General features: G+C 40.6%; 1 protein-coding gene across 1 annotated transcript in view; it reads right to left on the minus strand.

Moving 5' to 3' along the window:
- The window catches only part of DHX35 (DEAH-box helicase 35), an 844,978-nt gene that overhangs the window by 209,578 nt on the left and 610,816 nt on the right, over window positions 1–24,584 (minus strand). Inside the window, exon 16 of the mRNA XM_044090458.1 lies at window positions 16,623–16,717. Within this exon, the coding sequence (XP_043946393.1) occupies window positions 16,623–16,717 (95 nt within the window). The remainder of the gene's footprint in view (window positions 1–16,622; window positions 16,718–24,584) is intronic.

Below are 24,584 nucleotides of genomic sequence, written 5' to 3' on the forward strand. Positions count from 1 at the left end.
CTCAGACAAAGAAATCCCTTACAACACTGCCTGAAGCTAAAATAAACTATTACTGTAAGTGGTGAAACTCTTTTATATAATTGATATTATACAGCCTGAAACTCCATTGTAGACAGGCTTTCTGACTATGTATTCATGGCCACTGAAAAAAATGCTCCATGGCAAATTATAAAAAATGATCCTAATTTAACATGTTGACATTATCATAGATACTTTTACTCTGAGATACAAAACTGTTTTCCTGTAGCTCATCCTTTCCCCAAAACAATAAAAAACTATAAACCTTAAGGCATTCACAGTCAGTAAACATAAAAGTGAAACATTTCCCTTATGTTTTTAAGTGGGAGAAGGATACACAATATCACACATGGAAGAAAGCAATGCCATATAGAATAGAAGGAAAATAAGTCTGAATTATTCTACTGAGAGGACCAATGACTGCAGAGCAAATAAACTGAAATGTTTTAAGCACTCGTACACAGTGAGTGTAAAACCAATTAAGCTATAACACAATGAATAAAACAAGCCAGTGTTCTACACAAATACAACATAAACAAAAAAGTAAAAATATATTAAGATGAAATTATTCAAAACAAACACGGGCAACATTTCTTGTAAGAATTTCCAGTTTCATGCAAAATTATTCACTAAAACGTCATATAAGGATTCTAATGACTCTAATGCATGTGAATTTGAAGCTAAAATATCTGTTTTCATACTTCCTAGCCTATCATGTTATTGCTTGCAGGTTCTCTACACAAGAAAAATGCTGTCTCTCTCTAACCTTTTTTTTATTTCAGTTTATGCTTATTTAGACCTTTCTATTTTTATGTTCCTACCACCTGCTATTTCCTTAGGTTCCCACTAGATGGCAGGCTTAGCACACTGAAATTATTTACACTCTGAACTAGATTTTCATATTGATCTGTTTCTTATTTATTATTTGCTAAGTAAGCTATCCCTTTTCCGAGAGAATCTAGCCACTAAGACAAAGGCTAATTGATATTTTAGTGTAACCACTCAACCAGCATTTTTCTTAATTTGCAATGCTTCCAGTTATTTGAGAAATGTGGATCCTTGTTGCAAAGGTGCAAATTTTAACCAGAGCTACACTTCCCTGTATTATGTCACTGTAATATATTAAACAAAAATGTTTCCTACAACGTGATGCAGCTGAGTAAGTCAGTAGGCTGCCTTTTAACACTTGACTTGCAGAGGTTAGACTAAAGCACTTCTGCAACAACCCACAGACTAGACCATCTTTCACATTCCCTACTGAGACTGCCCTTCACTTTTAAAGGGTCTCAGCAGTTTAAGCAGGTCCATGTCCATGTCCACCCGCATCTGAAATATGAACTCCTGAAATCAGAAGCAGGGTTTCTTCCACTACACCAAAAAATGACTGCTATTTGAGTATAACCTTAGCACCGTTAAGAACTCAGTTTGTGTGTTCTGCGCCCCTAAAACTTGCGGTGTGTGCCCCAGACCACTTGCCTCATAGGAATCATTACAAATTACTACACTGTGTCCCATGTGCTGCACATTTTATTGGTATCAAACCTGTCCATTTCAAGAAGATCCTGTACCTTGCTTGCCTTCTTAATTTGACCATCATAAACTGCATACTGTGTAATATTTAACAGCAGTTGTCTTGTTTTCTCAATTATGTAGGTGTTCTCTACTAGACTGATCACTGGAAGACAGAATATGACAAACCCGGAGCACCACTATCTTCCTGCTATGAGAAACCTGGAGCACCTTTGTCTACTTCCTGCTTCGTGACTTGGGCAGTCCTGTATAATGGAGGGGATATACAAGTCCTCTCTTTCCCTATGGTCCCTACTAACAAAGGTGTTTCTATCCAGCTTTGCGGCACAGGGGTATATCTCGGACTACAGTCCATATGACACAGACTGAGTAGCAGTCCAGGTCCTGGAGCAGCTGGGAATGAGTGGCCTCCAACAGCTTACTCCTCTTGAGGTCAGACAGGCAGTACCCACTGCTGTACCGAGCTCTATAAGAGACGTGGGGCAGATACAGAAGCAGAATGGAACACATCATGTACAGTAAATGGTTACACCAAGCACTACATGGCAATGTAGAGAAATGTTGGTAACAAATCCTTTAGTGTAAACCAGATGACCTGGGCACTAGTAGAGACAGAAGAGAAGGGGAGTGGGAGTGAGCAGATGTGGTCCAGGAAAATGTGATTGGCAAAGCTATGTTTATGTAGTGATTATCAACATGTATGGTAGCAAGCACATGTACTCAAAGGCACAGTAGGCCCTGCCCTTCCTTATGTGGCAGAGTACATCAGCTGCCAGGAGTCGTGTTAGCTTAGCCAAGAAATCTAAACCAGTTATGGATGATGCAACACCCCACTTCTGGCGATCTACTTTTTGGCTAAAAGTGGCATTCACCTTTGAAAAGCTAAGACCTACCCCACTAGGTGATGGGGGCTCAGCCTAACATAACTCCTGACAGATGAAGTGCTCTCTCTGTGCCTTTCAGTACACGTGCTTGCTGCCACACCATACAGGACATGCATTTTTTAGGAAAAAGATCATCTTGATGGGTATGACTAAGGAGAAATTACATTACATATACAGCATGCAGAACAGCCAGAGGTCAAGCATAGTCCCCAGGATGTCTTACTGAATAAAGGAGAAAGTGGATGGGCTTAAAAGAACTCCTCTGTAACAGCATCTTTATGTACAGGGGTATGTATAATCAATTTGAATAAGAGTTAAGAGCAACTTCGAATAGTGTAAAAAAAGACATTCCAACAAGCACAGCGTATGATCAATACTGATCAGTACAACACAAGGCGATCAGCAGAGAAAACAACCTCAATGAAAAACCACAGTCAACGATCGGTATTACACTCTGCTAACTTACAAGAAACTACAAGACCTGCTTTTTATGGAACTAAATTTTGCGCCAGAAATGCTGTGCTTTCCTAACCTGGTAAACTAAATATGCCAATAATTTTATACACAGATGATATCATTAACTACTGATCTAGCTTCATCCAACCTATAATCAAAAAAGAACTAGAAAAAGACCCATGCCTCTTTTCCAACTGGTTTCAGAAAAATTATGTGGCATTAAACACCACTAAAAACTTATGATGTACAGCGCCCCCTAAAAGCTCTATTTCATGCCTTCAAGTTTCCACATATTTTGTAATAAATAAGAAGAAAGTACAGCTGTGTAAGTAAATGTACTATAACAGTAGACATTCGAATGATCACTGCTGCAGGAGCCTTAGCTATATGAGTTATATTCTGCCAGGTATATAACAGCTGGCCAGCTTCCAAAGCTTCAGGGCATCTTCCACACAGCCAAACTGGCAAGCAGCTCGAGATGAGCTGACTAAACAACAGGTTTGGGTGCCAAGCCTTTCAGAGGTTTTCCTGCCAAAAGACAGACGGAGGTGGAGGCCTGAAAAGACAATGCTAGGAACAAAAACAAAAAAAAAACGTCCATAACCTGACACAAAAAACACACCAAAAAACAAGGGGGTGGAGGCAGGGTGCAGCTACAGCAGCAGTAATCATTTGAAGATCTACTGTTATATTAAATCTACTTTCACAACTGTACAATGTTCATCATACTGATCACTGCTGCAACAGCCTTAGTTATACAGGTAGATTACTCAAGCTTACTACATTTGTAAGGTGGAAGGAGAGGAGTCCAGGAGCTCCTGGAGAATGGTCCTAGCAAAGACTGACCTGGACCAAGTCATGGAATCAAGTTTACTGTGCTTTGTAAAAGTATGCACAAAGAACCAAGCAGCAACTTCTACAACACTTCTAGAATCCATCACTTTCCAAAAAGCCATAGATGAAGCCAAGGCCCTGATAGAGTGGGCCTTGACGCTGCCTGGAATCGTTTTGCTATGGTGGGTATAACAAAAGATAACAGCCTTAGACAACCATTTGGAAATTGTCTGTTTTGACACAGGTTGTCACTTCTTTTTACCTTTACAAAAAATGAACAGTTGATTCAAAGATTTAAAAGATTTAGTTCTGTCAAGATACTACCTGAGTTGTCTATGGACATCCAAGGCTTGAGTATCCTTTCTCCTTCAATTTTTGGTTCAAGAAAAAAAATGGGGAGATGGACAGTTTGGCTTAAAGTAAACTTGAATACCACTCTAGGCATAAAAGAATCCAGCACTAGGTGACCTAGGCAGCTGTCAAGGGCAAGTGTTTGCTTGGAGGTCCCAGCTTCACAATAAAAAAATGTATATTTGATAAGTAAAAAGCCTGTGGAATCCTTCAGGATCATTAGATAAATGAAACCCTATCGATGTGGAAGATGAGACAGGGTTGATTCGCCATAACAGTTTGCAACTCTGATACTCTTCTTGCAGAGGTCAGAGTGATCAGTAAAACTGTTTTCCTTGTTAAGAGCCCCAAGTCAGCCATGTTAGCTACTTCACATGGATCAAGTGTTAGCTTCTATAACCCCCAAAGGAGTGGCCACCAGTTTACTTGGAGGCCTCTTGTGCAAAACCCCTTTCAAAAACATTTTGACATGAGACTGCATTGAAAGAGGATGATCCATGGGCAGACATGCTGAAATGGCTGATAAATGAACCTTGATAGAAGAATATGAAAAGCGACAGGATAGTAACTCACACAAATATTGTAAAATCAGAGAATAACTAGACCTGAATAGGTGCTGGTTATGTTGTTGGTACCAATTATCAAACCTTTTCCATTTGCTAATATATGATTTTCTAGTACTAGGCTTTCTTGTCTACATTAGTACCTGCTGCACATCCTTAGTAAACAGCTGTCTACAAAATATTAATACTTTATCATTCAGGTAGTCAACTGAAGTTGACTGAGGTCAGGGAGTACTGAACACCCCTGTTCTTGTGTGAGTACATCAAGTCTGTGTGGCAGCTTGTGGTAACTGCCCCTGGTCATTTCTAAAAGAAGGGAGAACCATGGTTGCTTGGGCTAGAAGAGAGTCACCACAATGATCTTGGGGGATTCCTTCTGAATCTTCAGAAGTTCCCTATATGTTAGTGGAAAGGGTGGAAAAGTAGACGGGAACATTCCCATTCAAGGAAATGAAAAGGCATCTGTCTTCCAGGCCTTTTTGTGTGGAGTCCTGGTACAAAAATCTTGCCAGTTGGTTGTTTAGAAATGAGCAAAGAGGTGTACCTGAGGAACTCCCCATAGAACCTAGTTTACATTCATGAGGGACTGCCCTGGTCCTGCTCTGCTTGTCTGCCAGTTTTACTCTGACAGACTGCAGAATGCCTGTAGAGAGTGAGTGTGTACCACACATATGTGGTATTGTCTGTAAGAACATGAAAAGGTCTTGGGGACTAAAGATGATTCAGAGAGTTGAGTACTTTGATCAGGACAAGCATCTCTTTGATATTCATGTGCTTGTGTCTGTCCTTGGTGTCCCATTCCTGCTGCACTTTTATCCCTTCTGAAACTGCTCTTCAAGCAAAGTCTAAGGCATCTGTGATGACTGACTGTTCTGGAACATGGAGGAACAGGAGGAGACCTGGATTTAAAGATATGTCTTGTCTCCACCAAATGATTTTTCTGACAAACCCCAGAACTGGGATTTGAAATGAGAAAGAGAGATGGTGCTGGGACCAGAAAGACTTCAGATACTACTGTATCTTTCTCATGTGGAGTCTTGCCAGGAATATCATGAGAATGATGGATGCCATGAGACACAATATCCTGAGATACTCCCTCACAATGACTGCAGTTTAAGTTGAAAACCATAGAAATCCATCTAGATATAGATCTGTTTTTTTTTCCTGTGAAGAACAGCTATTTGAACTGAGGTATCTAGCTGACATCCCATGAACACAATCCTATGTGAAGGAGTCAAGAAAGACTTGAAAGTTTTCTTGGAATTCCAGCTTGCGTAAGGGATCTCTCACCTAAGAGATTCTCACTTTCAAAATGTTATCTAAATGTGAATAAATGCAGATACCCTGTAGTCTGCAATGAACTATAACTACAGCAAGGCACTGTGTGAACACTCTTGGTGCAGTAGATAGTCCAAACAGCAAGGCAGAGAACTGACAATGTGATCCGGACACACAAAACCTTAAGAAACCCCTCGCGTCTGGATGAAAAAGGATGCGATGATAAGCATCTTCTAAGTCTAGTGTTACCAGGAAAGTTAAAAGATGAAAAAGAGGTTAACAGGTTATGAAGTGAAATCATTTTGAAATTGCACACTTTCACAAACAGGTTTAGGAAAGACAGATTCACAATTACTCTTCAAGCATTTCTTTATTTAGCACTATCATCATCCTTGCATAAAAACCCTTCCCCCACCTGGGAAAGAAGAACTGGTTCTATTACTCCTTACGACAGCATGTGATAAAGAACTGGTGGAAACAAGACAGTCTGACCTGGAGGATAAAGAGTGACAACCTGGAAAAGAGGAACCCTCTAGATGACTTTGAATGCTGAACATGAATCTGGAGCTGACTATAGGGGAGCGGAGGCTGAGAGAATTCCAAATATAGACAATAGATATCCCTATATTTATGATTATAATAATTGGTTTGTGTATATATTTCAAAACTACAATCCTGGAACTCTCTTCCCAGACCTAACTCTCACTACCATCACTCTCAAATAGCTTAATTGTATATACTACTTCCATTTGTTAACCTTGAATTTATTTTATAGTTTTGTTTTATAGTTTTGTTTATTAAAAACAAATATTGTTTTGTACTCTTGTGTGGTTTTTTTCCCGGCCTATATATATATATATATATATATATATATATATATATATATATACATATATGTATTTTCTTCATTTCAGTGAAACAAATGTGTACACTTCTGAGATATTCTTAAATGGAATGTGATTATTGTTATGTTGTTTATTAATTACTTACTTTAAAGTTTTGCTTAGTGGAGACTGCGATGGTGGTGCTGTGGTAGCGTTGTCACCTCACAGTTAGACGTTGCCCGTTCGATTCTCAGTTAGAGCGTCTTCTGTGTGGTGACATGCGTGAACGGGCATTCCTTCGTTGAAGGTTGTGCGTTAGGCCCAGCAAGCCAGCACGTAAAACTCTACTGCCAATCATTAGCGGACCGGAGTTCCGCTGTGGCGACCCCTAACTGGGAAAAACCGAAAGACACAAACAAACAAACAAAGTTTTGCTTAGTGGAATGTAATATATTCCTTTAAGAATTTTCAGTGAAACATTTTACAAGCTGTTTTTAATTGTTTAATTGTGTTAGATTATGATAGGTAGGCTGTGTCATGTGTTTCTTGGATTTTTAACTATAATGGATGTGATGTCTTAATATGAATTTTATTAACACTGAAGAAGGACATTTATGTCTGAAGGCTTTGTTTTATTAAAAGAATTTATACAACGCTGTGGAACTTCCTTTTGTTTTGGTGCTCTGGACTTTTTGTTTGCTGGTTCCACTTTACCATTGGTTCACTTTGTGTTTCTATTGATTGATCTGAAGAGATGACAATGAGATGACCGCCAGCTAAATCTGCTAATGAAGAAATCTAAGCATCATCCGAATGACATCTGCCTATATGGCTCCTTGAAGAATGGCCAAATCTCACTGAAGAGGCTACCAATGAAGGTCTTAACGGTCTTTTCACCTGAAGGATGGGAGAATGAAGTTGTGGGCTGAAAGAATGTGGGGGAAGTGTAGTCAGTAAAGGTGATTGGATTCAACCTGCTTTAGATTCTGATGGCTTCAAAACAACCCTCAGTGCTGGACCCAGGAGAACTGTCGGGTTGGGCAACTGATTACAAGGCTTCTAGACACTGTTCTCAGGAGTCTTGCTTCCAAGACATTTTATCATTTTGTGTGGCTTTCTCGATGACCTTAGAAGGAGAAGAAATGACTGATCCTAGCTGAGTAGGTAAAAAGCCCTTCAACATGAGTTTGTCCTTATGCCTCTGTGGGCCTTATGTCTAAAAGAGGCACGTTTCCAAGTGGGCCTCAACCAGACAATAAACTGACATCTAGAGAGCTAGAAATACAACAGAAGGGTACTGTTGTTTTCTTTTTTTTTAACTGTCAGAAAAACAATGACTAACAGACCGAAGAAGTCTGATCCAACAAGCAGAAACAAATCTCTATTATTTAGCCATACAATATACTAGGAATTAGTACAGGATAGGGAGATTTAAACAAAGCTAGATTAATGCTAGACAAAAGCAATAATCTGTCAGAAATGGAGATTAGACTACCTTGAATCTCATGATCATTCGGTTCAGGTGGCAATCAAGATCTGCGGATTTCAGGGAGGGGAAGAAAGGGATTATGGGCAGGGGAGGAGTCAGAGCCCTAGATCCAAACGTTCAGAAGTGCTAAGACTGGATCCAAGTCAGATCTGAGACCCATCTCTTGAATCAGACAAAAATGGACAACACTGGATCTGTAGATAAAACATTTCTCTTACTTTCACAATTAGAATAAACTTTAACACATGAGCCTAACAAATCAAAATTCTGAAAATCAAAGTTGCAGAAGTATACACTTTTCTCCCATACTTATCAATATCCCTCCTATCCTTATCAGGAAGAACAGGTTTGGAATTAACTAAGTGTTTAACAGCAGTGGGATCCACTAAACCTATAGCTGCTGAGTCAGATTTGGGAATTGTGTATACAAATGTAAAAGAGTGAGGAACTTTAAACATCCTATCTGCCTTTTTGGGGGCAGCTGGCTGACTATCAAGAAAACTGCAGGCAGTAACACACACATCTCTAAAGCAGACAAAATAGGAGGAATGGGTGTAGGTTCTGGAAATTCCTTCTGTAACAACTCATATTATTTTCTGGGGGACTGAGAAACCTCAGCGTCCTCCCTCTGAAAACACTGTCACATTCTAGCAATAGTCTCAGAGTAATAGAAACCCTCACAGGAAGAATCAGAAACTGAGATCTATTCTAAGCCTGAATCCAAAATCCTTGAAAAAACAACTGTATTTGTCACTTTATCTTCCTGTTCAAATTCAGAATCTCGAATCTCTTCAGGAAAAAAGGTATCCCCCTTTCTTTTACCGAAACTACTTTACAAGAAGGATCAATAGCTTGAATTAATCCCTGAGGCAGACCCAGTAAACTACTCTTGTCTACTGAAATTTGAGGAGGGGTAGACACAGACTTAGTTTTCTGTTTCTCTTTGACAAAAAAATGGAATCAACCATGTTGACAATGACAGCAGCAACAGCTTCAGCAGGGATGAGCACAACATTCTGACACAACAGGGAAGCCTTCCCTGTTCCCTCTACCAGGACCAACAAGAGTGGCTCTAATTTTTGTACTGAGGAGACCCCAAAAGCTGCAGAGGATGTGCCTAACCCCTGGTCCTTAGTGTCTGGAGGAGCTACATAAGAGGGGTCCAGGTTAAAAGATGAGTGGTCTGAGGTACAACAAATGGCCACAGCAGTCACCTACCTGCAGTTGAGGCAAACTGGTAGCCTGCTGTGGTGGCAAAGGCTATTTACTTAACTTTTTATTTTTGTTGCTGGAAGGACTGACTATTGGACTGGTAGTTTATTCTATGGTCGAGCTGAATATTGTGCATCTTTCCCAGGCAAGACAAGGAGCAAATGCTATAAAAACTACAAGTCTTTAAAAGTCACTTTCTTCTTGGTAAAACACAATAAAAAAACATTTTGCCAGCCTCCCAAAAAGTAAAATAAAAATTTCTCTACAGAAAAAAATATTTTCAGTTATTTTACACAACTTTTAAACTGACAGGAAAAAAGAGCATTCATGTTTAAAACTATGCTACAGTCTCATGACATTCTGTTAAAACCCAAAACTCGTAATCACAAACAATATTTAGAAAATGGAAGTTTTTTCCCAAAGGAAACTAGTTTGCCCAGTAAAGGAACAGCACCAAGTTGAACAGATGCGTGAAAGCCTTGAGGAGTGTACTCTTCTTCCTCGGTACAGCTCTGAAGGCTTGGCACCCAAAATTGTCCTTTAGTCAGCTCAGCTTGAGCTGCCTTACGGTTTGTAAGAGTGGAAGATGAAATGAAGCTTTGAAAGCTGTCTGACTGTTATATCCTTGGCAGGATAAAACCCATACGGCCAAGGCTCCTGCAGCACTGATCAATATGATGAACATCTACAGACTACCAGCCTCTTCTGCAGGCTAACAGTATGTCTCAACCAACACTCAGATTTTTCAGTACCATATTAATATAACAAAGGCCAAAAATGTCACACTTTTTTCAGAAAGCAGAACTACAACAGACAAAGGGATCCCCATGCACAACTAGAATCCGCCCTATGTATTATGTTCACTGTCTCAAAAGAGAATTTACATAACCTATCTTCCATTTGGGAGTACCGTTGTCTTTCACTAGCCAAAACTGGCTACCCATAAAACAAAGGTCTCTACTATTTCTTGGCCCACTCATACTTAGGCAAATTAAGTGAAGGTCCTTCGCACTTCCAGACAGTTGCCTAACATTCAGATTCTCAAGCTATCACCATATGCCACTTCCCCCTGCAGAACCCACAGTTCACACATTTACTGACAGCCAGCTTCATGTCAACTTCACCATAATTCTGTGAATTTCAGCTATTCACCATTAAAACTATTTGGCTCTGCACCTTTTTTTTTACATATACGTGTCAACTGGGTAAGCTCACTAGACACAAGTGTCCCTTTTCATGGGAGACCCAGAATAACTATCTGGTCAACTGATTTCCTCTAGTCACAAAGCGGGAAAACAGACACGGAAGGAATCAAACCCTGTACAGCTGATTACAAAAAAAAGCTTGTTAACAGCTTAGAACCTTAATCCTCTACTCTTACTGTCAAGAGTATCAAACGATAAAAAGTTAGCAAAAAAAAAAAAAACCTCTGAGGCAGAGTACATGTTTTTCTTCCATAGAAAATGCCTACTGACCACTTACCCAATACCTACCTACATTTAATATTTTCTTAAAAAATATAAACATCCCAAGCAGCAAACTCCACACCACCAACCATTGGTTTTCGGTCATGAATCCTGGAACCTGGGAAGTGTTGCCAACGCACGTAAAAGAACTCTCAACTCAAGCATTTCAAAACCAAACTCTAAGCATACCTCTTCAAACAAGCTGCAGGCAAATCTTCCAGACATGGGATAACATGATTATTGTAACTTATATCTGTTCTACCCTTTGCTCACTTTAATCAAACCTGCACATTCACTAACAGCCATACTTCTCAAATTCTTAGCACAAGAAATCTGGACAAAGCCAAATCTTACAAACTTAAAAAGTTGTTAGAAAAAAGGCTTTCTGTTAGTATGCATTTTCTGAATGATATGAAGTCTGAAATTCAAATGTCTGTCATTATTAGGTGGTGTCAATCCTCAATGATTTGACAGAAAACCACAAATTTTATGAGAAACAGAACAATATGAGTCAAAAATCTGGACAATTGAGAGGTATGCTAACAACTAATTTCCCTTTCCTATTTACTCATCCCTACCTGACACTCACTCCCATTCCCACATTTCTCCACCTCCCAAACTTTTATGGTTTGGGTTTTGGAGTATATATGTTTGCATGTGGTTGAATGTACTTAGTGTAAACAGTGAAATCTTCTACTCATCAGCTCATACTTGTAATTGTCTCTGTATTCACAACTGTAACCTCATTTCCTATGCACCTGATACATCACATAATAACATTATCTTTGATTTACCTTGTTTTGAATCCCCTATAGCTTTTACTTTCATATCATTTTTTTTTCTTACTGTACTCAAGAGATTGACAATGTTCAACATCAATCACTGTTTTACCCTGGTTAATAAATGAAAATAAAATAAATACTATTTTTAATAAGAAAATCTAGAATAAGAGTATTCCTTCAACAAAACTGTCCCCTAGCTTACCCCTTATATAATTTCACTTCACATTGTAAATTTGTAAATACTATACAGTGGATATAAAAAGTGTACACACCCCTGTTAAAATGCCAGGTTTTTATGATATAAAAAATGAGACCACAATAAATCATTTCAAAACTTTTCCCACATTTAATGTGACCTATAACCTGTACAATTCAATTGATAAACAAACAAATCTGTTAGGGGGGAAATATACAAAATAAAAAAAATGTACAATAAGCTGGTTGCATAAGTGTGCACACCCTTTGTCAAAGGAAAAATAACTTCAAAATGATCAACACACGGCAGGTTCAGGTTAAGGCACTTTAATCTTGTAGCAAGGAGACAAAAACGTGCTAATACAGAGTTTGTCTAACTAGAATCAGGAAGTGAAGCCATTCTTATACATTTCTTACAAGACATTGCCTACTAAGCTGACGTAACAAATCACAAGTTCTTTCAATATTATTTCATAGCAGCTGTTTGTCCATGATTTTCTGCTGGCATATCACTAAGAAAAACAACGTGGCCTTGATGACCACCGGTCATCTACAACTTCTCACTATGCAATGTTACCATTCAAGGTACTATGGCTAATTCGAGCACAAAGCAAGTACAGATTACAGTTCATTTTTTCAAGCAGTCTTTGTTTGATGCATCTCTTCTTTTTCCATGCTGCTGCATGTTCTCATAACACGAACAGGGCTGATTGTTCATATTCAATCACATTATAGAAAACAGTATTGTTCTATTCATTCACTATTCATTCATTTTCCTCACCTAGCAGATAATCACCTGCTTCTCAGTACATTTCCAAAAGGCATAAACATGAATTTTGCTGTGCTAGCAAATACTAGGTCAGAGAGCATCTTGCAATTTCAGAAAGCATACTGCAGTTGGAAAAAGCATCTTATAATTTCATACAGAATTAAGCTGTACATAAAATAGAATGAAATGTGTTAACCCTTTTAGCTTCTAATAAGCACTAAACATATACATTAATACATATTTTTCTAACACCCTTAAACTACTACTTTGTTGTTTGTGCACACCCTTAAATTAATACTTTGTTGAAGCACATTTTGATTCAATTACAGCATTCAGTCTTCTTGGGTAGGAATCCATCAGCATGGGACATCTTGACTTGGCAATATTTGTCCACTCTTCCTTGCAAAAGTGTTCCAAACCTGTCAGATTGCGAGGGCATCTCTTGTGCACAGCCCTCTTCAGGTCACTCCATAGATTTTCTATTGGATTTAGGTCTGGGCTCTGGCTGGGACATTCCAAAACTTTAATTTTCTTCTGGTGAAGCCTTTCTTTTCTTGATTTGGATGTAAGCGTGGGGTCATTGTTGTGTTGAAATATGAAATTCCTCTTCATCTTCAGCTTTCTAGCAGACGCCTGAAGGTTTTGAGCCAAAAGTGACTTGTATTTGGAACTGTTCATAATTCCCTCCACCTTGACTAAAGCCCCAGTTCCAGCTAAAGAAAAACAAACCCAAAGCATGATACTGCCACTACCATGCTTCACCATGGGGATGGTGTTCTTTTGGTGATGCAAAGTGTTGCTTTTGCGCCAAACGTACCTTTTGGAATTGTGGCCAAAAAGTTCAACCTTGGTCTCATCAGACCATAACACATTTTCCTACATGCTTTTGGGAGACATGATGTATTGTTTTGCAAATTTTAGCCGGGCCTGGATGTCCTTCTGTGTAAGAAAAAGGCTTCTGTCTTGCAACCCTATCCCACAGTCCAGACATATGGAGAATATGGGAGATTGTTGTCACGTGTAGTACACAACCAGTACTTGCCATTAATTCCTGCAGCTCCTTCAGTGTTGCTGTAGGTCTCTTGGCAGCCTCCCTGACCAGTTTTCGTCTTGTCCTTTCATCAATTTTGGAAGGACGTCCAGTTCTTTGCAATGTCACAGTTGTGCCATATTTTCTCCACTTTTTGATGACTGTCTTCACTGTGTTCCGTAGTATATCCAATGCTGTGGAAATTTTTTGTACCCTTCTTCTGACTGATACCTTTCAACAATGAGATCCCTTTGATGCTTTGTAAGCTCTCTGCGGACCATGGCTTTTGTTGTAGCAGGCAACTGAGTAAATGTCAGGAAAATCCCACTCGGGCAAACTTTATTTGGGTTTAATCAGAGTCTCTTTAATTGATGGCAGGTGTGTACCCAAGAAGAATGAATGCTGTAATTAAATCAAAAGGTGCTTCAATAAAGTATTAGTTTAAGGGTGTGCACACTTATGCAACCAGCATATTGTACGTTTTTTTTATTTTTTATATTTTTCCCCTAGCAGATTTGTTTGTTTTACAATTGAATTTTACAGGTTATAGGTCACATTAAAGGGTGGGAAAGTTTTGAAATAATTTATTGTGGTCTCATTTTTTTAGATCACAAAAGCCTGGCGTTTTAACAGGGGTGTGTACAATTTTTATATCCACTGTACATACTAATACACAACTTGAAATATCAACAATTAAGATATGTATCTTCCAAGGTCACCAGTTTAAGCCTACTGCAACAGTAATCTAAAAGGACATTCTCTGCTCTTACTCACAGTGCTCAATAAAATGTTATCTGGATCAGTGCACTATTTAGAACTGGATGATTATTGGACTGCAAAAGTCTAGCAAACATACATTTCTAAAACCAAAAGTGCCTGAAAAAATGCTCATGACACAAACAGAAGGATGACACAATTTCTGGAGGGGGCACTGGTGTGTGTATAGTCATTGCAGTATATTCCGCCTAGGTAATAATACCTGGATCAGTCCTAGGTAATAATACCTGGATCAGTCCTTGGTAATAATACCTGGATCAGTCCTAGGTAATAATACCTGGATCAGTCCTAGGTAATAATACCTGGATCAGTCCTTGGTAATAATACCTGGATCAGTCCTAATAATACCTGGATCAGTCCTAGGTAATAATACCTGGATCAGTCCTAGGTAATAATACCTGGATCAGTCCTTGGTAATAACACCTGGATCAGTCCTTGGTAATAATACCTGGATCAGTCCTAGGTAATAATACCTGGATCAGTCCTTGGTAATAACACCTGGATCAGTCCTAGGTAATAATACCTGGATCAGTGTTCACAAGGCATATGCCATGGACTGAGCTTACTGTGATTTTGCTTCCCCAGCTGCTGCATGCCATTTTATAGGTTCATAGGTAAGTACTAGGCTATTTGTCCTTCGAGGCCATTTTAAGTCTGTCCAGCTTGCCTTTTTGTGCTCAAATTAACCTGTTCCATTTAGTTAAAGTGGCCTTACCCAACCCATGGTCAATAATTATATATTAGCCCCAATAAAAATACCTGGGATCATACCATAGATCATTTTAGGAGACCCATGCATGGGATAAAGCATTTATGAGCTGCCTCTGTCTATTAGTAATACAGGGGGCATCCCTGGGTTTAACTTTCTGTTTCTCATCCATACATCCAAGTTGTACTTGAATATCGACAGGGATGAACTTTGCTTTAGGTGGATGAGGCGTCTGTTCCACAGTAGTGGTATCCTCTACAAGATGCACCTGTCCCTCCAAACCATTCTGTTGATGTTGTAGAAGAGGTTCAGATCCCTGACTATTATAGTCTGATGCCATATGACTTGCTGATGTGCAGTAAATTCATCAGTAATGGGTCGTAGGATGCCTTGGACAGAGGTCACATCTTAGCAGTCTGCAGGATACCAAGTATAGTGGCAGGGTTTTGAGTTGCTCCATGTAGGACATGCTGTTTAGGTCTTGCATCCTTTTAGTACAATACCTCAGTGGCCGTTCCACTTGTTGCATGTATCTGTACAAATACATGCCAAAGGGGGCATTATATTCAATGAATGGCCTAATGAGGGCTGAGTAAAGAGAGCAATGAAATCTTCCATGCTGTGGTGATCCTTCTCAGTCATCATAATAAATGGACCGCAGATGAGTATCCCAATCCACTGCCATCCTGATGACAATGGTAGGAAGCGTCTTCTCCACAGGCCTACTATTTTAACTTCACCGCCACCATCATCTCATTGTATGCAAAAATTACGTCAGTGAGATCATGTTTGCATGTTTCAACACATGAACCCTCAACTGCTTTTGACAGCTCTGCACTTCATTTGTCAACACTATGTTTGTACTACAGTCTCTGGACTCCACCGAGTCAAAATGAAGTCACTAGAAAGTTTACACCCTCCACCTGACAGAAGTGGAGCCAGTGGGCATGAATTTAACCTTCCCTCTGGTGGTCTTCCGGCATGCTGTTTCTTGGATCATCAGTATGACAGATGCACTGTGGCAATCCAGTAAGATGAAGAACAGTTCTTGCCATCATTATTTTAGTTATGTTTGACAAGAGATGTGGATATACAGTGATATTTCTGTATCAGACATGTACTTCCAAGCACTGATGAAAGACATACTGATTGGTCTCCTGCTTTTTTACTGATTTCATAGCCAGGCAGTCTTTGCCAGGTGGTGAACAGCTATGGGTCACTCCTTATAAACTCCCAAGGATGGACAGATTTCCATTAGATGCTCCATTCTCCCCTTTCCAGTCAACATGTTGACCTAGATGAGTGCATTACCTGCATCACAAACAGAATCATTGCTCACTAATAGTATGGTCAAATGTGACACACCTTCTTACAGTATATAAAATGGAAGTACTCAAAAATATCTACTATTAAAGCAAACAAAAAAAATATGAAAGTGAAATAACATGAACTTACAGCTTCTGCTTTCTGGTTAGGTGGAACAACAAAAACATTCTGAATCTGTGTCATTGCTGCAATAGTTAGGATTTCTTCAGAGCATCCAAAGTTCCCTGAAAAACAAAACATATGTTTATTATGGTGTTTTGATTCACAGACTTAACAGTGAGCATACAAAAATAAAGGAGAAACAAATGTGTTTGTAGGGCTGCTCTTCAGGACAGTGGTTCCCAAAGAGCTCTCTAGGAGTAGTTTCAGTGGTCAAGGGGGTGACTGCCTTATTTCATAGAAATAGGGCGGATTGCTTTAATGTCAGCTCCACTGGCAAAGACAGAAACTCATGACATGAGTATGTATAGGTGCATGGCCACCAGCGAATGTGAGTCTTTGGAATGGTGATTAGTGAAGATGGACCCAGTCAATGGTTCTTAAAGTTACATCTACAGATTCTGGGCAGAAAAAACTCATTTCTAGTCCAAGAAGTAAAAACAAGTTGTCACACCAAAAGGGTGACAAACAGAAGGAATGCCCTGTCTTTGTGAATATTAGAAGACATAGAATATAATTTTGGGAAGCAAGTTAAGAATGAGTAATGTGACGATAAGGGCATAAAAATGTGCAGTGCTAAGCAACACAACAGTGTGGACTGATCAGCCAAGAAAGCCTCCTTCTACCACTTAAACTGCAAGGCAAAGATCATCCCAAACTGATAAGTTAATGAGTTGCATTACGAGAAATGTTTACATGAGCCCTATTCTGTCTGGAAATGGGCCATTGATTTAACTTCTCATTTTGTTGGTATTTAATGACTGCATTTCCACCTGGGAAAAGTTCACTCATATTGCAGGCCAAAAAAAAAGAAAAAAACTCCACAAACAGTATAAACTACACAATAAGCAGAGATCATACAAATATTCTTACGCAGCATCATAAGGGATATGCATCACAAATGAGTGTACAGCACATGCAGTTTGTTCATTTTGTGAAGAAACACCAGGAAGCACACTGAGTCAAGACGAAATTACAACATATGGCATGAAATGTAGTGTACAGTTAGCAAACACTTCACATTTTAAGTATGCCAATAAAATAACTCTAGCTAATTGGCAATCAACACACTTTACGACACTGACATATTATAGTAAATGTTTAGCATATATGTGACAATAAAAGGTATAACAGACCAGTTGTTTTACATTAAGAAGGTTTGTGGTCTGCAATGTTGTGGCAGGACAGGTAACTTACTTCCTTCTAAGTTGGGAACTGCTGATTGAAGGCTCAGTGTCTGTTATTCTAATAGTGTATTAGTTCTGGTTTAAGCACTTGGACTTCAGGCCAGTTATTTTACATTAAGAAGGTTTGTGGTCTGCACTCTTGTGGGAGGAGAGGCTGGACTCTGCCCTTCTGAGCTGGGAATTTCTGGTTAAAGGCTTATAGTGCCTGCATATTTGAACTGTTTCTTACTGAAATTGGTGTGCCTTGTTTGCTGTCGCATAAACTAGATTCAGGCCTGCTGAATCTAGCTTTGTTTGTATAACTTGAGCACTAATCCAGGCCTTCTTTTTTGGAGAAGGTTCCCCTGCACCCCAGTGGCAGGAGTGTGCAGTTAGAACTTGTCTGATTGAAGACTACAGGAACAGGGCTCAGTTTTGAGATTTTTTTACTGGTTAACTGGGTAATTTCTTTAAAAGCCTTTTCTGATTGCGTGTAGTCATCTAAAGCTGTTTTAAGTGTATTTTTACTGTTTGTAGTCATTTAAAGCTGTTTTCAGTGTATTTTTTTACTGTTTTTGCCTTATCTTTTAAAAAAAAAAATTCCTTATTTCCCACCTTTTTAAGCTAGTATAGTCCAGTTTTCAGGCTAGTGCTGAATTCAGGGAAGTGTTACAAGTTTCTGAGTTGCCCATACCTTACTTGGATAGAAAGAGGTTTCTCTGTTCACCTGTGAGAGAGGGAGCTTTGAGCCGCCATCTATCCCTGGAGGAGTGGTTCCAGCTCAGACGTTAGTAGTTTATAGGCCATTTTGGGCTAATTTCTCTCTCTTTCATTTCCCTGCGGTAAAAACCACGTTCTCACGGGTTTGCACGTCTGGGCAGCACCGGTTAGCTAGGGCTAAATTATTCCTGCCTCCACCAAGTCTTCTCTTCAGCTTTTCCCTTGAAAGTAGTCTAACTCTCAACCTAAGCACTTAAAAAGAATCTTACAGTCCAGCACTTGCTCAGACCTAATAGCAAGCACTAATATACCCCGACACTTGATTGCCCAGCAGGGCAAGGCTCATTATTCACCCCTCACCAACCAAGCAACTAAGCAGCTCACCCTACTATTCAGGCATGACCAAAGGGCAATTTCAGGTATACTCTCCAGTCCAGCTGGTGAACCTGGGTATCCTGAGGCAATGTTACAACTGCCTCATGTACACAGACAACCCTCTCCTCCTACCACAAAACATTAACATATGCGAGAGATGCAATTATATAGCTAAATTGGAGGCTAAGCTCTCTCCACCCAAGACTGGAACAGACAGTCATGAGGAGAAGGTTAACACTTGCACAACACCTCCAGCCTCATACAGACATACTAAACCAGCACTGGCAAAAAATACACAAAATCATACTCAGAGGCTCTAAATAAAAACCTGCAAAAGCATCAGAGACCTCCAAATCAGACACCCAAAAAACTTGCACCTCCCGTCACAAACCAGACAATACATAAAACACAAAATCAGTGTGCCGCACAATCACAGCCCTTAAGGCGAAATAACATACCTAACACACTAGTAATTGGCGACTCTCTAGTCAGGCACACTGACGTCCCACTCACTAGGCTGGACAAGGAGAAGGTTACTGTTAGCTGCCTGTCGGAAGCCAGAATCCGCCACATAACACAAGCACTCAGGTCACTCCAGAACAAGTACAAATATGACTATGTCATTGTTCATGTTGGTGTGAATGACCTGAGACGTACCTCTCTGGACTACATGAAAAGAGACATGGAAGAACTCTCTGATCATGTAGCCCAGGTGGGTATGACCCTGACACTGAATAGCATCCTGCCCTCACCAAGAATGATACCGCAGTATAAAGAAAAAAATGATCAATTTCAACAATTGGCTAAGCTTCTGGTGTCATTCAAAGGGGAGCCAGTGTCTGTCAGCCTGGGATGACATGCTCGACAAGCCTAGTTGCTTCGCAAGAGACGGCTTGCACCTATCACCCCTAGGCTTTCGAATACTGGCCAAGGCTCTTGCTGCCCCCATAGTGCCTTTTTTAGGCAAGGCTCAAAAGTCAAACCCACCTCCGTAAATAGCACAAATAAAAAAATGAGGGTCATGCTACTCAATGCCAGGAGTTTAAATCTCAAAATGCATGAACTCGAAGCACTCCTCAGTATGGAGAACGTCAACATCTATGCAGTAACTGGGTCAAGGCTCCACAGAGCACCCCAGCACTACCGGGCTACAACTCATACCACACATTTTGGCCACAGAACATGGACTGAAACACAAAAGGAGGGGGTGTATCCATATTCATCAAGGATACCTACACCTCCAGGTTAGTGGCGCAGCATGATACCTCTGAGATCATCCATGTCCAACTAACATCGGGCAAATCTGCAATGCAAACTGTGGCCTGCTACAGATCACGCTCCATGACCCAGGACCACCACTCTGCCTTTCTGGAGACACTGGAAAACATGAAGGTCCTACCTAACACCCTGCTATTGGGCAATTTCAATTACCCTACCGTTAACTAGGAAAACTAAAGTACAAACTCCCAGGTCCAGCGGTTCCTGGAATTTATCAACTCAAGTGCCCTGGATCAGCTGGTAAACTCCCCTACCAGAGGTGAAAACATATTGGACCTGGTCATCACCAACATGGGCGACAGGTGTTCCGCACCAGAGGTCAACCCGTCACTGGTTATATCAGACGATAAACTAATCACTCTGGATGTCCACATCACCACCCCCAACCAAGGAAAACACAGTGAAAAACTTTTCTATAGCAAACTTCACCTTACTTAAGACAGAGTTGGTAAGTTTCACAGCCCCCACGCTAAAGGATAACAGTGTTCAAGATGCAGGAATCTTTACAAATGCACGCTATGTGCACCCACAAGGATGCATGGACCATGCCATCCCTAGCAAAACCAAGACTCACTCCCTAAGAGAAGGAAAGCAGTCTGGTGGACCCCTGCTATAAACAGGCTATACAATAGAAAGAGGAAACTAGTTCAGAAAAAAAGTAAATACCAAGAAGGAAAGACATCCCTGATCAGTATCAGTAAGAAACTAAGGTCTCTCATAAAGTCATCCAAGGCTAACTTCGAAAGAAAAATTGCCAAGGATTCGAAAGATAACCACAAAGCCTTCTTTAGCTATGACAAGAATCTAAGTGGCAACTCGCAGATATGCTCTGAGCTAGTGCAAAATAGCACAAAATATACTGAACCTACTGATATTGCCAACATCCCGTCAAATAGATTCAGTGCAAACTTCACCCCCCTCTCACCTCCAAAAGGGCCCACAACAATACCGGAAAAGTGTAGTGCCCTGGAAATCATAGAACAAAGGAGGGGCCACAACTGACCTTGGTAACTATCGCCCCATAAGCCTGATTAGCCTGGTCTGTAAGGCAATGGAACTCATTAACAAAGACATTGGGAACCTCCAAACATTTGACCTGACCCAGTTCGGCTTTGTTAAGGGCAGATCATGCCTACTAAACCTGGTTGACTTTTTCGAGACAGTCACCAAGGCCATAGATGAGGGGAAGGTGGTTCACACAGCCTACCTTGACCTCAACAAGGCTTTTGCCGCCATTCCCCACTCGGGAATTATAGAAAAACTCACCAGCCTGAACATAAACCCCTATGTCATGAGATGGGTTGCCAACTGGCTTACAGACAGAACTCACACGGTAAAAATAGCGGGCTCCAAGTCCGACTCTAAACCAGTCACAAGTGGTGTCCCACAAGGCTCAGTCCTGGGACCCCTACTGTTTGGCATATACTTCTCAAAAGTACAGGCAAACACAGGAGGACTATGGCTAACCAAGTTCGCCGATGACTGCAAACTGGGAGCCATAACTGACTCTCCGGCTGACACGGATATTCTCCAAAAAGGCCTTACTGAGACGGACAACTGGTGTCAAAGTCATGGTCTCACGCTAAATGCCAAAAAATGCATAGTCATCCCGTTTGGGAAAAACAAAACACTCATGAATTACCACAAAGGTGGCAGCCCCCTTAATACAGAAGAGGTAATAAGAGATCTGGGGACCCAGGTAGATAGTAATCTCTCCTTTGACAATCATATTGCCAAAGTAGTTAGGAAATCCTTCTATGTAGCCCATCTAATTACTAAATGGTTTGCATCTAGAAATAAAGAGGTTATAGTGCCCCTCTACTCGTCATTCAACAGACCCATCACAGAGTACAATGCCCCATTTGGGATGTACCTCACAAGACACTTCCAACAGCTTGAAAGACCACAAAAGTACCTCACCAAGAGGATTACTGGCCTCAAACATATGTCCTATGCAGTCCAACTGGAAAAACGCTGGCTGTACTCAGTGGCATATCGCTTAATCAGAGGTGATCTCTCCCTGACTTACAAAGCCATGTCCAACTCAGAATTGATGGACATGCTCTAACTAAAGAAATCCAAGTCACTGTGAGCCACTTGCTCTAGTGAGCTAAACCTCGCCACAACAATAAATAGAACATGCTGGATAGATTCCTGTCACAGAGACTCCCCATGCTTTGGAACAAAATTCCTAACTACATTAGGCAGAGCCCCTCACTAACACTCTTCAAGAGAAACCTTGACGAGTGGATGGATAACAGAAAATACACCCCTGGGATCACTTCATTGGCTCTTCTTGACAGAGGCTCAGTTAATTAATCAACGGGGCGGCGAAAGCTGTCACACTCTGGCTAGGCTTATAAATGCCCTCTGGCAGATAGCCTAGTACCTACCTATGAACCTATATACACGTCTGAAGTAAGTAGGCTTTAAAGTTCATTACAGTACATGCAATAAGCACAGCCTGGAAAAGTTTCTAGATACTAGAAAAAAGAGGGCTAATGCAAGAAAAAAAGAGAAGAATGCCAGCAAAGGGTATAATGTATTCAAATATTAGCAGCAGAATGTCTCTGAAAAAGCATGACAGGTAAAACAGAAGATGCAATGGAGACCAGAAAGACATAAGAAATTAGTGAGAGGATTAAGCAGACAGACAAAATGGCCCATAAACAGCTGGTGTACACAGCACGTAAAGAGACAAATGAAAAATTGCCTTCCAGCTAAACTACTACCCAAAGAGAAAACGCAGTGGCCTCAAAGCTCACTGAAAGCCTGTAATGGCCACTCTGAAATTAGCCTAAGGATGCATGGTCAAAACTTCACTCATTCACTGAGGACAGAAGAGCAACAGTGCTCTCTGTGTCTGCTTTATAAAACAGAGGGCATCTCCAGGCCTCTGGCATGATATCTGAAAAGACATGATCCAGGAATGGCATGCAAAGGTATTGTTAATAGATCTCAGAAAGTACCCAGGATGAGAAGATCAAATAAGTATCTCATCCATGAGAATACAGAGGAGCTCTAGAGCTCCAGAGCTTAGCCATCTCAAAAAAGGCCACCCTGCTTGACTCCAAAGGGAAGTCTGTAAGGAAGCGAACACCATGCTTTGCAAATATTCTGGATCCCATATCACATATCACAGTTAGGCTTGTGCAAGCATAAGCATGTGACAGAAGACCTTTGCCAGGTCTGATTCTCATTTTATATTGATGCCTGGGTCAAAAAGGAGCTATCAGTATCATTACTGGCACTCTTTTCCTTTACCCTCCGTATCGTCCTGGGGTCAAGGGGATCAGAGGAAATCATAAAGATACAGACACACCTACTTCAAACAGGAAGAAGCATCTATTGCCTGAGATTCCATTGAAGGTGCAGGAATAAGATTTGTCTGTTGACTGGAGAAGCAAAAATATCCACTTCTGGAACATTCCATTTGTGCAGTAATTGCAGAAAGATGTTCCTGTCTAACACCCATTGATGAGGACTTGTGTCCGACCTCCTCAGATGATCAAACAGAATGTTGCCTTGGGATGGAATGTAGAATGCCCTGAGATGCATCCCGAGCTACAGGGTTGACTTGCACATTCTCATAACTAGCCTGAATGTAATGTAAGAGTGTATACCTCCATGTTTATTTACCTATGAAATAACTGAAACATCGTCTATGACCAAATTCAGTATCCCTGGCTTCCATATAGGTTTCAAGGTGGTTATAGCCAGGATCATAGCCATCATCTCCTAAAATCTGATGCCCTGGGGACAGACCTGGAAATAGGAACCAGGTTAGACCCTTTACTGGGATCCAGGGATACCACATCTGGATCCAAAAAGGACTTTTACAAAGGAAAGAACAGGACATAGGTTCATAGGTTCATACTAGGCTATCTGCCCTAGGGCATTTACAAGCCTAGCCAGAGTGTGTTTGGCTTTCGCCACCCATTTTAAATGAATTTTGCTATGCCCTTTTTCAAGGTTAGTATACTGTGCCTCTGTCTAACAGTGACACAGAAGTGATACCTGGAGTAAATCTACGATCTCCCATCCACTCATCAAGATTCCTCTTGAAGAGAGTCAATGAGGGACTCTGCCTAACCTGGACTGGGATTTTATTCCAGAGTGAAGGGAGCCTCTGAGTTATGAATCTGTCCCTCCAGCATGTCCTATTTATTTCAGTGCTGAGGTTCAAGTCTCGAGCGCGTAGCTCGATGGGATTTGGATTTTCTGAGGTGCAGCATGTCCATTAATTCCGGGTTGGACATGGCCTTATACGTCAGGCACAGATCGCCTCTGAGCAGACGGTATGCCATTGAGTAGAGCTGGAGTTTCTTTAACCGGGCAGCATATGGCATCTGTTTGAGCCCTCTGATCCTCTTGGTGAGGTACTTTTGGGGTC

Source organism: Protopterus annectens, chromosome 12.part0 (genome assembly GCF_019279795.1).
Source record: "Protopterus annectens isolate FY-2018-M chromosome 12.part0, PAN1.0, whole genome shotgun sequence".
Taxonomy (NCBI): domain Eukaryota; kingdom Metazoa; phylum Chordata; order Ceratodontiformes; family Protopteridae; genus Protopterus; species Protopterus annectens.